This window comes from Ranitomeya imitator, chromosome 5 (assembly GCF_032444005.1).
Source record: "Ranitomeya imitator isolate aRanImi1 chromosome 5, aRanImi1.pri, whole genome shotgun sequence".
NCBI classification, from domain to species: Eukaryota; Metazoa; Chordata; class Amphibia; order Anura; family Dendrobatidae; genus Ranitomeya; species Ranitomeya imitator.
Window position 1 is genome coordinate 122,579,271 of NC_091286.1, and position 16,874 is coordinate 122,596,144.

Genomic DNA, 16,874 nt, shown 5'->3' on the forward strand with positions numbered 1-16,874 from the left:
TGCCTTCAGGACAGATGTTACATTATCACTAGTCACACATAACCCTAGACATATGTCATTACTATATATATATATATATATATATATATATATATATATATATATATATATATATATATATATATATATATATATATATATATATATATATATGCACACGCACACATATATTTATACATATACACATACATACATATACACACACACACACACATTTCACCACAGGTGATGGTGGCATTCATCAGTCTACATTTATCATTTGTCAGGAGATTTTCCCAGCACATACACTAAACCGAGGACTTCCACAAATTTTGTGAACACTGCATTAAATCTAGAGATAAGACAGTAAGGCTTTATATTTACCTTCATAAATCTGCAAACCGGTGGTGGTAACAAGTCATGTAAAATGAGTGAATGGGTGCTGATGTCCGTTGCAACGACTAATCTTCTACCATCAACTTCTTCGCCCAAACTCCAAATGTCAATTGATAAGGAGGCCAGATCACCACAGGTGGGAATAAGAATATCCGTGAGGAGCACAGGTCTGCCAAAGTCTAGAGTCACAAATCTTCTAGCCCCTGAGGACACAAAATCATATTAAAACAAATTTTATTGCAACACATCCTATTTTTTCATCAAACAGAGCACCTATTTAAAAATATAACTTTTTTTTTTAAACAAAATCTTCTTACCAGAATGCATTCTCTCGATAATAATGGACTGATGAGGAGGTGGCTGTAGGAAATGAGAAGCATGAGAGATCGCTAGTGCCAGACCCGAGCCTAGTTGAGTCTAAAACAGAATATGTTGAAAAATTAGAAAACACTAAAAAGTATAAATGGAACCTGTGAGGAGATTCATGCTGTGTAAATCAGGGGCAGCAATAAATCTGGACAGGATCCCTTCGGTACAAAAATCTGTGTGATCTTTGTGAAGTGCCCGCTTACTGGCACAACCTTCCTCACAGACAGCATAGATCTCCTGTCCACAAGATTTTGTCTTGTATCGTCACTGGAATCTGCAATGAGTAATACTTCTCAGCGAAAAACAGTCGGTTAATTGAGCAGTTAAAACAATTATTTACCCCTCTAGATTTGCTAGCATTTTTGCCATGTCCAGAAAGGATGGCAGGAGGAGAATCCATGACCGTGCCAGGGAACAGCTGGGCAAGTTCTGCATGGATGGCATTGACAGCCTCGTTAGGTGGTGTAAGCGGTGGGGTCATAAAGAGTGGAGTCGTTTTTGGGGTGGGAGGAATGACATCAGATGGATGGATGAAAAACCCTGGTGCAGCCACAGGGTTGGAAGGCACAGAGTTGTGGACTGGGCCCACTGCGGAGGCAGCTGCGGCAGCGGCCGCTGTGGTCTGATGGAGTTTGGCTTCCAGCTTTGCCTTCTGGAAAGAATAAAGCAGAATATTACAACTTCAGCAAACAATTACTCTGCACTTAAACTTTTTTTTCTGCTAAATCACTGCTCAAATAGTTTTTCAGACAATGTTATACTGACATGCACCATATAACTGGTGTTAAAAGGGAGATAATACTGGAAACATACATTGTACTCATCCATAGTGGACATCAGCCTGGACAGTACAAGCACCCATACTTAGTTTGCCTTTGCCATTCTATTTCTATATAGCTCTTCAATAAATGGATGAAACCCCCATTTTTGGTACCATTTCCAGCTAACAACGTACCAGTTTCTACATGTAAAACCAGACATATACTGTACAACATTGACATAATATTTAATATTTTTGCAATCATGATCTATGTTTTTGGAAAGAAATATACCACAAAAGCATTACTGACATCTAGCAGCCAACATACCACACTGCAGAGTGATGGAATCTATCAACTTAACAGTAGGCAGGGGGGAACAATCACAATTTCCAGCCTCAGAAAAAAATATAAGGAAAAGTGTACAGAAGGAAACAGACAGGCTAGTCCGTTCATAAGATGTCAATGCAATCCACCGCTCCAAACTCTGGTGTAAAGGACACCTTGGATGATATTTGGGCGAGAAATATTCTAGCACTAGAAATAAGATGGCTTGAAACTAAACTCAATTGATTTTGGGTGCAGAGTATGAGACTCAGACTGACCCTCGCTCATGCCTCTCCACTCAGCTCTGTAGGCTGGGTCATTTCATCAATAGGGGGTGTGATAGAGTATATAAAACCTCAGGATGACCACACAAAGAGGACTATGACCGGCCACAAGCAGATAAACACGTCAGATCATTAGGAAACCTGACCTACCAAAATGCCAGACACAGCATTTTTAGGTTCAGCTGTTCGGCCAACAGTGTGCTGTGTATGGGCGTTAAGGGGCAAACATGTCCGATAACAGACCTTTTATGCCCAAGCCAAGCAAGCACTACTGTGTGTGGAAGAGCTAGGCGAGAAAGCCGATGGCCAAATGACTATTAGGTCAAGTATGTAGGGCTTTAGGGTCCATGTTCAAGATTACCATGAGCGAGTATTTCTAGGAAAGATTATCAACCAATGAACGATCAAATGCTCAATTGTTAGGTGAAATTAGATTTTATGTGGCAGAAAAGATCATTGTTTTCAGCAGTGTATAATCCTGTGTTAACTGCGCTGCAAAGAGCAATGGCAGCCTGTGTGGACAGGACGATCTATGAATGACCAGCAGTACACATCTAAAGTGCCATCTGTCTTGGTAGACAGGCTATTAAATGACTGCCGATCAGCAAACAAGTAGGCGATTGGTGGCATTATACGATACGCCAGTCTGTGTAAACAGCCCTCAAAGGCGCACGGACAATGGCAATAATCAGGAGTGAGCGCTCCTAGGAAACCTGCTTTCCTGATACTATACAGCTTTCTGTATACCCTACAGTATATAGTCAATGGCATAGGAGGGGGTTATACAGCGCTCATAATTAGGAGAACTGCCAATAAAAGAGCAATTTTATAAAAATTGTAGCAACAAGCCAGTAAGTGACAATGTCTGAGCGCCACTATATTCCTGGTGACAGGCGATACATTTTTTATCATCAGGGCTCAGACACATTTTAGTTGCCATAAGGCACATAACTCACTTCAGAGATGTATATACAGGAATCTGCAGACTACTGCTAAAATCTGCTTCCTGCCACATACCTAAGGTACATGAAACTAGCAGCAGTAACTGGTCATTCTCCGCCAGACGAGGCCGCAAGAAAACTGGCTGTGGACTCTGGCACCAGTAGGGATGGGACAAAGGGGGTCACTATTGGAGTAGTCTGTATTTGTTTTTTACTTTAACACCATGCTTGGCTGCTTTTCAATATAAAAGAGGTGGTCAACCTCCTTTAAATTTGCTTCAAAAAAAACAACAAATATGTCATGCAACAGAGATGCTTCCTAAAAGAGCTAAAATATTTAAATGGCCTTAGTAGCAAATGTAAAAAAAAAACTAAAGGAAGCTTAGTTTGCACTTAAGTTTTTTCAAATACCAAGAAAGTGCAAGATTAATGCAATATTTAATATAAAAGACTATTCCTCATCTGTGATGTCAGCCACAATATTATGCGTCTTAGGAGGTTTTTCACATTAAGCTTTGCCTCCACATTCAAGACTCCCTAGTCAACCGCACTAGTGGGGGCAATTTTCATCCTTTTGCTTTATTGCTCTCACTGGCTGCATCTCGGATTCCATCTGGATCTCCGAAAAAGCTAAACAGTGTGACATCAGCCTTAGCATTATAGGACTTGAGGTGCTATTCTCCATCCACTACCAGGATAAGATGGTAAAGCTACACGTGTATCTCATGCGATGCCATACAGCACCTAGCACCCAGAAAGATTTGCATGAAGGAGCATAATGGGCAGAGGGAGGCCAAAAGGACACTCATTTTCCCCTGTCTGTTGAATGCGGGCCTACAGAAACATGAATGAATATGAGGGTTCCTCCTGGCATATACATTAAGAGCACTGCACTAACAAAATGTGTATTTAGACTTTGTAATACTTTACGTCAAGTGACGTTCTCCAGTATTGCTCAAAAGCTTAAAGATTTCTTTCCAGTCTTAGGTCATCAACATTAGATCAGCCCAGGTCTGAAATCCAGCACCGTACTATCATGTGGGAGCAGAACTGTAATTCTCGGTGGAGAAGATAGCAGCTGATCGGTCAGGGTGCCAGGTGTAGGAGCGGACCTCAACCTATCTGATGAGAATGAACTACGGTACTCTGTGGTTAGATCATCAACATTATAAGGCTGGAAACCACCCCAAGTCATTAGGCAAAAGATCTATACACACATTTCTAAATATACACATCTAAACTTAAATATCTATTCATACACAGATATATATAAATCATAATGTAACTTACCTGTAAAGACTCAATGGCTGCAGCTTCTGTCCTTCCCACCGGTCTCTGTTTACTTCCCTGAACTGCTCTTTATCACATGACTGCTGCAGTCAATCACTGGCCACAGCGGTGCACCTCTGAGACAAGTAATTAGTGTCTAACAGCACACGGCCACTGCAGGAAGTAAACAGACCAACCGGGAACGCAGGAGAAGCAGCCTGAAATGATCTGACCGCTACAATTATGACACTCATTTTCTACCCCTGTGGTGAGAGTCGTGCTGTTCTGGTGTACACCGCACTAGAGGTCTAAAACAGTGTCTCGGCTGTGCGCAGGATTTCAGAGATCTCCAGTAAATCGGAGTGAGCAGATGAGATGAAGGAACCCCACACACCATTGCTCACCAAGTTCACACCGTTTTAGAGCTTCATTTTTAATACTCTTTTGGTAGTTTGTGAAATGGAAACCTCCGGAAGACATTTCACATAAAGACATTTTATGGCATTTCGAACAAGGTTCTCAGCATGTGGTGCTCAAAGTGAACGTGGGGAAACGTCCTCCCACCTGTTGCTGAAGCTTCAGAAGCTGCTGTTGTTTCTCTTGCAGTACCTGGAGCTGCTGTTCGGCGGAGGCCATGGCGTGAGAGAGCGACTGCAGAGCGACCTGAGCGGCAGAGCTCAGAGCGGTGGAAGCTTCTCCTACTGTGCCAGCAGACAAGCCGCCCACTGCGGGGGTCACGCCAAACGTGCTCACTGGCATAGGGCGAAAGACAAAAAGAAGCGTGTAAATGAAGGGAACGGGTGCAGAAATCGCAAGTCGCTTTGCTTTATGCAGATTAGCTGTTATTATGAAATAGCTTTGATTCACTGGAAATTTCCTTCAGAATGTGCATTAATCTGCACACCCCACTCAGCAACAAGGGTGCTACATGTAAATCTTCCTATAGAAAGGGTGGAAACAGCACAGTCCTCATTCCTCGACCTGCTATGCACAAAGATATACAGTATGAGTGCAGTCAGGGGCAAAATGCTGACCAAGGAACCGAGGATGTACTGATGAGGGAAATCACATTGTAAGGGGTTTTCCAAGTGAACCAAAAAGCCGAGTACAGTCAGTCATAAAGGTAAAATAAACAGATGCATACACTTCACCTCCATTCCCTGATCTTCCTCTGGCTTCAATTTACCTGCTGCACTGGTGATTTCCCATATAGAACAACACATGACCACTGCAGCCAATCATTCAGCAGTCAAAAAAAAAAAAAAACACCACAGACTCGAGTAACTGGCTGCAGCGTTCATCTGGGTAAATGGGATATGACGGGTGCAGCCAAGGAAGAAGGTTCAAGGCTGAGGATCTGGAATAGTGGGGATGTAATGTGGGACTATGATTTACTTAATGTAGCTGTGCTGTTGCACGAGTGCAGGTTTTTAACTAAAGGAGCTTTCTAGTCTAAGGCCGGTGTGACATTGCAACTGCTATGCAAGAAACTCGCACAGCATCTCGCCTCAATACCCGGCACTGCCGCCGGCACTCAGGACCGGAGCGTGCGGCTACATGCATTTCTGTGCAGCTGAACGCTCCAGGCCAAGTGCCGGTGTCAGTGCCGGATATTGAGGCGAGATACTGTGCGAGTTTCTCACATTGCAGTGGAAATGTGACACCAGCCTTCGATGAAAAGTCAGCAGAATTGTGACAGTCCCCGTTCAGTGGGCGATCACGTGACCAAATGCATGTGATAGACCATGGAGAGAAAAGGAGGAGACTCTAGTTGGGATGTACCCTGCATACTTGCAGTGGTGTGACCACACACAAATCGGGGAATACAGGGGGATGTATGACAGTGTGCATCGCACACCGCCAGGATTCAGCAATCAGAAGTCACACAGACTGACTGGAGACTTTTCTTCTCAGCCCATTTAACTCAAACCCCCTTTTAAATGTTCCCATTCAGCAGGTCTTCCTTTATATTTTATGTCTTTTGTATCTACACAAACCCAATGAAATTTGATTCTGCTGGTAGAAAGCGGTGGATCCCATACACAAATATTATGTCAACTAAAAATATCAGCAACAGCAATAATTAATCCAAAAAATTGTGGCAAAAATTCAGCTTTAATTTTTAAAAAGAGAAGATTTGAAAATGAATGCCAAAAATGTTGCCAAGATAAGCGATAAACGGCTCCACATGGTGCAATGTCAGGAGCATATTGCTCCCTTATGGGAAGACAAGGTGTGCGCTGGGATCTGAGCAGAGAAAAGCACTACAAATTGCTTAGGTCATTAAAGGGGTTGTCCAATGAAAACAAGTTATAGCAGGATAGGTAAGTAATTGATCTGCGGGGGTCCAACTGCTAGGACTGCACCGATAGAGAGATCAAGGAACTTTTACCGCTAAAATGGATCGGCAGTGAACATGTGTGACGCCACTGCATTCATTCCCTATAAAGCTGCCAGATGTTGCACTCATCTTTTTCTAGCAGCCCCACAAAGAACGAATTAAGTGGTGGTTGGGCATGCCATATTGTAACAGGGAGAAAAGTTCTCCATCAGAAAAAAAAATTGGTACAGATGCCAGTTGCGTTATACCCACCAATCAGCAAGTTGTCACTTGCCCTGTGGACAGGTAATAACTTGTTTTTACTGGAAAACTCCTTTAAAGCAGATCATACAAAAAAAAAAACATGGTGCTGGATACAGTGTCAATACAATATCATGAGATAACATTGCCATGATGTTAAACATTTAAGAAAGAAGAAATAAAATGTATATGTACCAGTAAACGTACTTGCATCATCCCTCTCAATTCTGGTTCCGTCACTTGTGGAAACGCAAGTAAAGTGCAATGGTTCAACTTCCAAGAGGCCGGTGAGAGACGTGAAGCTGCCCTCCGCCGCTGTGCTGCTGTTCACCTTCCCACTGCCTGTCGGGACAATGCACGGGAATACAGACGTCATGATGTCAAATAAAGAAAACACCACTTCCCCACTATGCCTGCAGAATTAGGCGTTCGCACCGTTAATTGTGCATTATCACAAGATTTACTTTGGTACTGCTTGAAAATGATAAAGATGGTGGAGTCTATGGCTAACAATTAGTCATTAACGTGCAATTCCCCAGATATGCCTTCAGAATTTGTACAGCTAAAAATTTATAGCTGGCAGGAGAATTTTAGCCCTTCGTAGGCATTTTTTTGTTTCTTTCAAGAGCCCTATTTTTTCAGCAAAGATTAAAATGTTTTTTGTTTTTTGTTTTTTTCCAGAGATTGTAATTTTGAATTACATTTATCATTTTACAATACTTTGTACTGAAAAAACAGGAAAAAAAATCCAAAAGGGGATAAAATGGTAAAAAAAATAAAACACTGCAATTCTGCCATGGTTTGGGGGGGGGTTTCATTTAGGGTGCTTGTAGCGAAAGGTAAATATTACACTTTTTTTAGGTCAGTACTAATATTTTAGAGCTTGAAAAAGTTCAGAAAAATAAAAAAATGTTTCTTTATTATTTCTCAGACTCCTAACTCTAATGCTGGGGGGGGAGAGAAGTTATGTTAGGGCATAATTTTTTTCAAGGAAAGCTGGAGGGTTTTATTTCTTTATTTTATTTATTTTTTTTAAACCGTTTCACCCCAAGCCTGTTTTTTCCTTCATGACCAGGCCAAATTTAACAATTCTGCAATTCTGACCAGTGTCACTTTATGTAGTAACTCAGGAACGCTTTAATGGATTCTATTGATTTGAAGACTTTTTTCATGACATATTGTACTTCATGTTAGACATAGATTTTGATCTATACGATTTGCATTTATTTATAAATATTGATAATTTGACAAAAATGAAAATATTGCAATTTTTCCCACAAAAATGTTGCATTAGCCCCAAATATTTTCATTTTCACAAGAGAAACAGGAGAAAATGGAAAATACAATTTGTTGTGCAATTTCCCCCCCGAGTACATCGATACCACATATGTGAGGGAAAACTACTGTTTGGGCGCACAACAGGGCTTCGAAAGGAAAGGAGCGCCATTTCGCGTTTGCAGAGCCCCTGATGTAACTAAACATTGGACGCCCCCCGACAAGTGACCCCATGTTGCAAACTACACCCATCAAGGATCTTATCTAGAGATGTGGTGAGCACCTTGAACTCACAGGTGCATTTTCGAATTTTATAACGTTGAACAGTGAAGATTTAAGAAAAAAAAATTTCCTGCAAAACATTGCTTTAACCCCAAATTTTTCATTTTCACAAGGGTAATGCACAATACAATTTGTTGTGCAATTTCTCCTGAGTACATCGACACCCCATATGCAGTGGATAACTGCTGCTTAGGCCTCACAGCATGGCTCAGAAGGGAATGAGCAAAATTGAATTCTGGAGCACAATTTTGGCTGAAATAGACTGAAAATGCCATGTGTTCTAGTGACCCCATTTTGGAAATGATACCCCTCTGTGAATTTATCTACAGGTGTAATGATGATTTTACTCCACAGGCAGCAGTAAACATTGCCGAGTGAAAATTGCAAATCGGCCAAGTGTAGTGCCCAGTATATTGTAGTACCCAGACATTGTGCCCAACTCATGCTTCTCGATACATGCACTCAAAAATTAAGCGGGCTCTAATCGCTACAGAAATACCAAACATGAGATCACTAAAAGTGGCTTAGGCACACTGTGGGGCTCAAAAGGGAGGGGGGCATTTGGATTTGGGAGTACAGAATTCGCTGGATCTCTTTTGGGGACAAAGCCATTTCACTTTTCCACAGCATTTCTGCTACCAGTAACGTGGAAGCTCCCTATATTTCCACTGACAGATGACGGACCCGAGTGGGGACTTGCTTTGTTAGTGGATTTAGTTGAAGCTTTTACAATGTTTAGGATCATAATTTATCCTGTGCTCTACGCTGAGCAACTTACATCAGGGTTTTCATTTAAATCTCCAAATGATGTGATTCAGATGAAACCCCCAAGGGAACCATTCACTATAATGAGGCAGCAGTTACTCTGGACTCCGTCTGGCATCTGTTCAGCGGTTCACTTTTCAGAGGTGCACAAAACTGTGGCTGACCGCGCTTATATGCATGCCTACAAAGACGGACATGGATTTTTAAAATTAGGAAAAGAGGGGGCGTGATTCGAATTTGTATATTGGGTTGGCTTTACAGGAGTATCAAGATGGTAGACATTGGGGATTTAAAGCAGGTCTGATTGGGGCCGTTGAGCATGTAAAACCAGCGATCGCTCCATTTATGTCAGTCACAGGCAGTTTCATATAAATGGTAAAACAGCAGTGATCGAAGGTAGCTCTGGTTGCTGCTGTTACAGGTAAATGCAACCTGCACAACGTATCCAGCATCTGCCATGTGCGGAGCAGGCTTAGCTTCTGAGCCCCTCCACGTATGTGTACACCACGGTAGCTGTACAGGCATGACCATTTTAACTAAGAGTTTAAAGTAGATCTGTCACCTGACTTCACAACCTACATACCGTACTTTAAAAGATTTCCTAGACCCAATGAGTCTGGTGTATTTACTTTGACACAGTATGTCTGAATAGCTCTATAATTCAGATATTACTATGAGCTTTTGAGGAGTCCAGCTATAGAATTAAGTAGCTCATGAGTCCAGTTTCTATCGACCCAGAATCATAGGGTGGACCATGTTAACCAATCAAATAATTTTTTTAACTTGCTCTAAATGTGGAATCTGGTTGCTCTTGGGAACCATGAAACTTGTTTTTATTTTTTGCAAGTTTTTAAACATGAATGATGCTCATAGGACAAAAACCAGCATTCACATAAATGTGCTCCCATATAGACAAGTAAAGGCTAGCCCGTCAGTTATCAGAACATTAAATCAATGATAACTCATTAGACAAGGCTGTTCTTAAACAGTTTGGCCCCGCATTACACATCATATCCAGTATCTATTATTTGCCATATAAATCCAGTGCAGAGCGATCAGGTTTTGTTACATAGTATGGCGAATCATGGTGAACAAAATGTATAGCCATGTGAAGGTCCATCTATAGAAATGGAAATTAAGGCCGAACGACATTTCTATTGGCTGCCTTGCAGTACACCATACAACCCTATGGAAGTACCGAGCACGTGTGACCACTCAGCGCATAGTGAACCTGAAAACATTGCTATACATTTTCAACATCACGGGGCGCCATATTATGTAGAACAGGTCAGGACTCTTTATTGGATGATTTTCTTATTAGCACAGAAGTTGCAAAGATCCTCCATATTTTATTATTTAAATAGTGTGTGTGAAGTTATGTAATGGTGGAAGAACCCTTTTAAATGGTTTTCCCATATTGTACAAACAAAAAAGACCCTTCATATATCATGTGTTTTCATAATGATAAACTATCTTTAGGTCATGAGTATCACTCAGTGTCCAGACCAGTTAAATTGCACAGCATTACTCTGTATACTATATAGTGGTTGTGGCCAGGAACAGCACAGATACCCCTATTCAGATGAATCGGAGTGGATCTGCAGTACCCCGCTACGGCCATACAACTGAAAAGCTGTGCAACTCTCACTGATCACAACCGGCCTCTGCCGGCACAGGGAACAGCTGATCGATGGAAGTATTTGTGAACATAAGCACAAGATGTAGAGGTACTGTAGGTGTGATGTGTGGTTATATTCTATGTATGTCACTGCATTACTTACCTAAAAGCACATCTGAAAGGTCAATTTCATCTGACTGTATTCCCGAGCTACTATTGTATATGTTTTTACACGAGGAGCCGCTGACTTCCAAATCAAAGAGCACTGGATCAAAAGGAGAGCTATACAGTCCATACCTAGAAGAGAAAAGTAGGATGCAAGTCTCATAGATTGACATTAGGGAGAGGTCCAATGCACGGGCGATTCTGCTGCAGCACGTGGCAAACATATAGGGCATGATCCAGCAAGATTGGCATTCTCACACCAGTAGTGAGGAACTGTGCTCTGCAGTAAGACATGCCAATTTCATTAAGAAACATGTGCCTTTAACTGCTAGGTGCACTGCCAAAAATGTTACTCCACTGGCATAAACCACCATATATTACTCAGGCAAAAAGTCATGATCTGTCACAACCGGAAAAAAAAAAGTATTTGCCACATAATTCCCTGGCCAAGCGGTAAAAAACACTAAATGTTCAGACAAAAAAAGTTACTGCTTCACAATGAAATCATGGAGTAAGTAAAAAAAATTAAGAACTGATATTTAATATTGATCTGATTGAATAAATTAAACTGAACTAATCAGAGAATGGTAGCAACCAACAATAATGAATAATTAGCTTATGGAGAAAAAAAAACACTTATTTAAAGCTTACTACCTAGTTTGGAGTAGCGCCTCCATAGGTGTAAGGCGATCCTGCAGCTGTCTGGACACCGCTGTAAGCAGTGATGCACAGGCCGTGCTACATCCGGCCAGGTCTTCATCTTTAACATAATTTAACAAGACAAAGTACCAGTAGACTGCTCCTAAAAGTAGAGAAAGATAGAAGATCAGACTGAAGATGGAAGACTACAGCTATCTGGCACATTCCCAGAAATACTGCACATACCTCCAGTGATAATATAATAAAATAATATACATACCTCCAGTGGCTGCAGAGGGAAGGTAAGTTATGTTTTCCAACAACGCTTTCAGAAGAACGAAGCCAAAACCTTGCTGATTCGGATCACACTTTCCATTGCTTCATAGAAAGGAAAAAAAGGGTAAATCTGTATATAAATGATTGGAACAGATTTCAGCTAGACAGACTACAAAGTTCACATTGGGAATTCCTTGGAGTTACAACTGTGCTACATACTGTTCGTGTGTATGACCCTCTGAACCCAGGCTTCACAACTTTCCAGTAATGCCATAGATGAATCTTACGTTATCATTTGTATGAATTATATTTGTCTGATATTATGGAAATTTAAAGGGGCACTCCATTAAGACTGAGAAAGGAATATTGGTGAGAAGTGAGCTTGTCTGTTTAAAGGGGTTATTCCTGTCTTCTTATTTCAGGAGCCGCTGTGCTCCTTGATTAATATTGAATGGCAGTTCGGAGCAGCAGAATGGTCATGCTATTGGGCTGGACTCTGACAATCCTGATGTGGCTACATGAAGTAGCTTAGCCTCTGTATCATCAGAAGAACAGAGACCCTGAAGCTGGCCAGAATTGGGAAGGCACAGTGATCCCAGACAGCTTCAGGGCAGTGCTTTCTAGATGTAAAAAAAAGCATACAAACACTGCAGATGTTGGGTTACTGAGGCTAAATCACGGAAGTGATCAGTGCTCAGGCAATGAACAGTAAACTAAAATAATACCCTGAAAAAATTATTATTTTTATGTGAATTAGTTAAACATTTTTAATAGTGATTTGGAAAGCTGCTTCCTGTCACAGGTTGTTTCCAATTAAAGTGATCTTTTAAGATGAGAATAACCCTTTAAAAATTACCACACAGCTTTTAATAACTTAAAGGAAACTTGACAGATCCTCCAAGCCATCTTCTGAACTTATGGTCATACGGAGTGCGCCCCTGAAGCCGTCGTTTCAGAGATGCTGCTGAAACGAGCAGCGTGCGAGATTTCCATCAGCTGTTATTATGTTATCATGACCACAGATGCATGATTACATGCCAAGTGGGTCAACTAGCCCTGGAAAACCAACGCCCCATCGACTACTCAAAGCCCTGTTTAGCATATGTAAAGGGGACATCAGAAATGCTATTTTATACTTTGTTTTCACTGTATAACGTTATACAGAGCTGGTTAGGCAGGGAATTTACTCATACATAGGAGAATGCTGCTGGGTTGGAGGGTATGTTCTTCTGACAAGTTCCCTTTATCACAGTTATTACATATTAATATATAGAACTTACAAAAGTATTTAGATATACATTTTTAAGCAACACAAGCATTTGTTTTTAATTTCATCAATCGAGTGGTGCCACTAATCTAAGGGCATCACACTTATTAATTGCCATCTTCCCCTGTTTTAAGCGCCGCTTGTGTCGTTTTCTGCAGGTTGTGACCTGCCGGATCGCTCCAGAAATCATAATTCAATGTAAGTCTATGAGAGCCAGAACAAGGACAGAACAAAGCTCTCACGGACTTTCATTGAGAGCTTGCGTTACCTCTGACTTCCAGTTAGACAATTACTCTATAATCATTTTTCTACATTACACATTTTCACTGAGAAATGTCTGAATTTACAAACCTTATGCAGAGAGCTAAAAAACGAGCACATTTATGAGCAATACTTCTTCCGGCTTCAAAAAAACATGTGCGCACAATATCAGAAAGACATCTTCTTGTTTTATTCAACAAGCTCTCTTTTCCTTCCCGTAAGCTAGAATAAGAAAAGGAACTGGTTACTAAAAAGGATACCTGGGAACTGGAGAAACGTTATGTCACTTCCTTAACTTCACATGTAAGAAGATTACTCACTGTGAAAGGTTAAAAGTTCATAATGAGCACAGCAAAAACACCCCCAAAACTTATGAAATAAGCAAATAATAAGGTCCATACAGCGTAATAACAAAGTCTGTATAAATCAACACATTAGTAAGTGACCGACGTGTGTAGATGATTTTGTCTGTGTGTGTGCTACAGGTGCCTGCACTATTTAGGCAGAGTCAGTGCTTCATCATCCCTTTAAAGGAATCCGGTCACATCCCCCCCCCCCCCCCCAGGATGTATATGACCTATCAATATGGGCATACAGTGTGAGGCAGTGAATGGTGTTACATGTGGGGGTCACTGTATGTTCCCCCCAGGATGTGCACAGAGGCATATTGAGGCCATGAGAATGCATGGCAGTCACAGGCGTAGCTGTGGTTGCAATGCAGACTAAAGTGAGTATAGGTCTTGAACATGTTGGCTGTCCAAGGCAGATTTAGGGAAAACCTGCTCTGGGTTTTTGTGTTTGAAACAGACTACAGTATGGTAGTGGTGTAGTCCATTTCATTTCCAGTCCGGGATTTCCATGTGGCTGAAGGCCACAAGTTGCTAGTTAAAAACCCTGCCTTATAGGGTTTGGCTGTGTCAGGGTCAGTCAATGTCATTCTGGTGTTTGGAGGAGTACAGAGCAGTCGGCTCTGCAGAGCTCCATCTGTGCGAGGCAACACAAGCCAGCGGAGCCAAACAGCCAGGGAAACTAAGACACCTGGCACCCACAGGTCTCGGAGGTGGACTGTTTGGTGCCTGGCGGCGATGCGGAGGTAGACTGTCCTGTGCCCGGAGGAGGACTGGCGTGTTTAGTGACTAAATTGGAGGATATGGTTCCCAGCTGTGGTCCAGCGGATATCGTGTACAGTGTACTGCTATGGGTAATGAGACATTAAACCAGTGGTGCAGTCGCCCAAGGCAACTAGTCTCAAGAGGAGAACTAGCGTGTTTAGTGACTGTAAACTCAAGGATTTTGTGTAATGTGTAAAGCTGTGAATAGCACATTGACACGGTGGTGCAGTTGCCCACGGCAACCGGTCAGAGGTGGACTGGTGTGCTTAGTGACTGTAGTCCAGAGGATATGTGCCCGGCTGCAAAATCGGGGGTGTACTGTCTTGTTCCCGGCTGAGATCCGGAGGTGGACTGTTCCGTTTCCCGGCTGTGATCCAGAGGATATTATGTGCTGTGGGGTTTTTTTTTGGTTTTTTTTTGAGTTGAACATTAAAGAGACGTTTTGCTTTGAACTTTGCTGGGTCACTGACTCGTCACTGCAAAGGGTGCTACCTCTGCACTACAACAGGTAATTGAAATGTTACACTAGTTCTACCTGTATGCCTCCTATTAGTGGTCTTGTTGTTGAGAAATCTTATATTCTTTACTTATGCTAATTTCTTACAGGCTCCGGGGTGCGCGGTGCCTAGAAGAAATCCCTGCAACCTGTCTTCATTGTAATACTTACCTCCTACTTCTATCAGTATCCATCATGGCCCCTGAATCCCATGCCTGCGCTCTGCACTCCCTCAGAAATACATACCTCATCCTCCCTTCTATAGGCACCGCATTCAGGGATCTTCTGAGCAGGCGAGTCACTGTGACCTACGGCATGCACAACAATAAGGTGCTCTCCCCACTTCCTCCTTGCAATAGTCCTCGCTAGGAACCATCTGAACATAGCAATGACTATGAGGGAGGAAATGGGGAGGGCACCTTATAGGCGCGCACGCTGGAGGTCGTACGCCCCGAAGCCAGGAAGAAATCATTAGCATACAGAAAGAATATGACATTTCTCAACAACAAGACCACTAATATGAGTTTAAGTTTTCTATTACCTATACACCCATATTAATAGGTCATATATGTCCCAGGTCATATATTGTTCTCTATAACAATCATAGATCAGCCTCCATCTTGAGAAAGCTACCTTCTGTTGGAAGGGCCTCAGAAAATAACTAATTTAGGATTTTTGGTTGCTTTGAGATGCCTTACCTACAAAAAAAATATAACAATTGGGAGTTTTAATAATACAATAAAGCTGACTATGCGCTTTGGACTATACACAGTGATGTCTTCTCTGGTTCAGAGTAGAAAGTGAAGATTTTAAAGAATAAAAGGTACAATTTGAATTATAGATACGGATGGGCCAAACATTTCACTTCACCTGCCCGGTCCATTAGAATGTACACCAGCCAGCCAACAAAGAATGTCCAGGACCAAACTCTGTGCGTGCTCGGTAGCCAACCCATCCGATGTCTTTTTACATAGTGTGTTCAGAAGCTTCTCGTGAAAGTCTGAGAACTGCAGCATGGCACAACGCTGGACCCTGAATCAGAAAATATTAAACAATGTTTACAGGTCATTTTTTTGGATAAAAAGTAAATTCCTGCCATGGTAACATCATAAGCTACAAAGTCTCCTGGATCACACAACCCATGTTCTTGATCTATCCACAGCTCCAACTCACCAACTGGAAAACACAAGCAACTTTCTAATTTACTGGTTATTAAACACTCTCCATTCTCAAGAAAGGACAGATATTTAATTCTACCGATTATTGCTCCTGATCCCTGCGCTCTTTTTATGCTACAAAGGTAAAGCTGCCTCTGCTTACAGCATCGGAGAGTGCACAACTCGGGCCAGAGGTCCAACAATGCCGTGGTCTGAATGGTCAATCTGGAGAGCACTTCCAATAATTTTTTCCTTATTATCCTGCCTATGTAATGTAGCATAGATGCATTAATATACTTAGCGGCTGCTGTCATCCCCAGTTTCCAGCAGCAATCCGGTTCTCTTTTAGGTCACGTGAGAGCTCTCCTTCCCTTTACCGGCTCACACAAGCACTGCTGTGAGGGACAGGGCTACTTTCTCACTGCAAGCCTTTGGAGCCTCAGAACGAAGATCTGTACACTTACACTGTGAAAGTAACTTCTTGTTCACACACAAATTAGCGTGGTGCAGCGAGTGACTTCAAGTCAAGAGATACAGAAGAGGACTGGAGCTGTGCTGGAAACTGGGGAAGATGGCGATCAGTAAGTATATTAACACTAATATTGCATTTAATAGACAGAATTAGAAAAAAAAACAATTTTTAGAAGTGCATCTGTA

At 41.8% G+C, this 16,874-nt stretch overlaps 1 protein-coding gene across 5 annotated transcripts in view; it reads right to left on the reverse strand.

Annotated features, from left to right (window-relative positions):
• The window catches only part of BIRC6 (baculoviral IAP repeat containing 6), a 403,914-nt gene that overhangs the window by 274,795 nt on the left and 112,245 nt on the right, over nucleotides 1-16,874 (reverse strand). For 3 of the 5 annotated variants that reach the window (XM_069769115.1, XM_069769114.1, XM_069769116.1), the window contains exons 18-27: nucleotides 15,931-16,092; nucleotides 13,543-13,674; nucleotides 11,929-12,026; nucleotides 11,664-11,811; nucleotides 11,008-11,141; nucleotides 7,100-7,246; nucleotides 4,888-5,075; nucleotides 1,085-1,396; nucleotides 693-792; nucleotides 364-578 (exon numbers count right to left, since the gene is read on the reverse strand). In XM_069769115.1, the coding sequence (XP_069625216.1) occupies nucleotides 364-578; nucleotides 693-792; nucleotides 1,085-1,396; nucleotides 4,888-5,075; nucleotides 7,100-7,246; nucleotides 11,008-11,141; nucleotides 11,664-11,811; nucleotides 11,929-12,026; nucleotides 13,543-13,674; nucleotides 15,931-16,092 (1,636 nt within the window). The remainder of the gene's footprint in view (nucleotides 1-363; nucleotides 579-692; nucleotides 793-1,084; nucleotides 1,397-4,887; nucleotides 5,076-7,099; nucleotides 7,247-11,007; nucleotides 11,142-11,663; nucleotides 11,812-11,928; nucleotides 12,027-13,542; nucleotides 13,675-15,930; nucleotides 16,093-16,874) is intronic. The other 2 variants (XM_069769117.1, XM_069769118.1) reach the window with 2 other exon arrangements.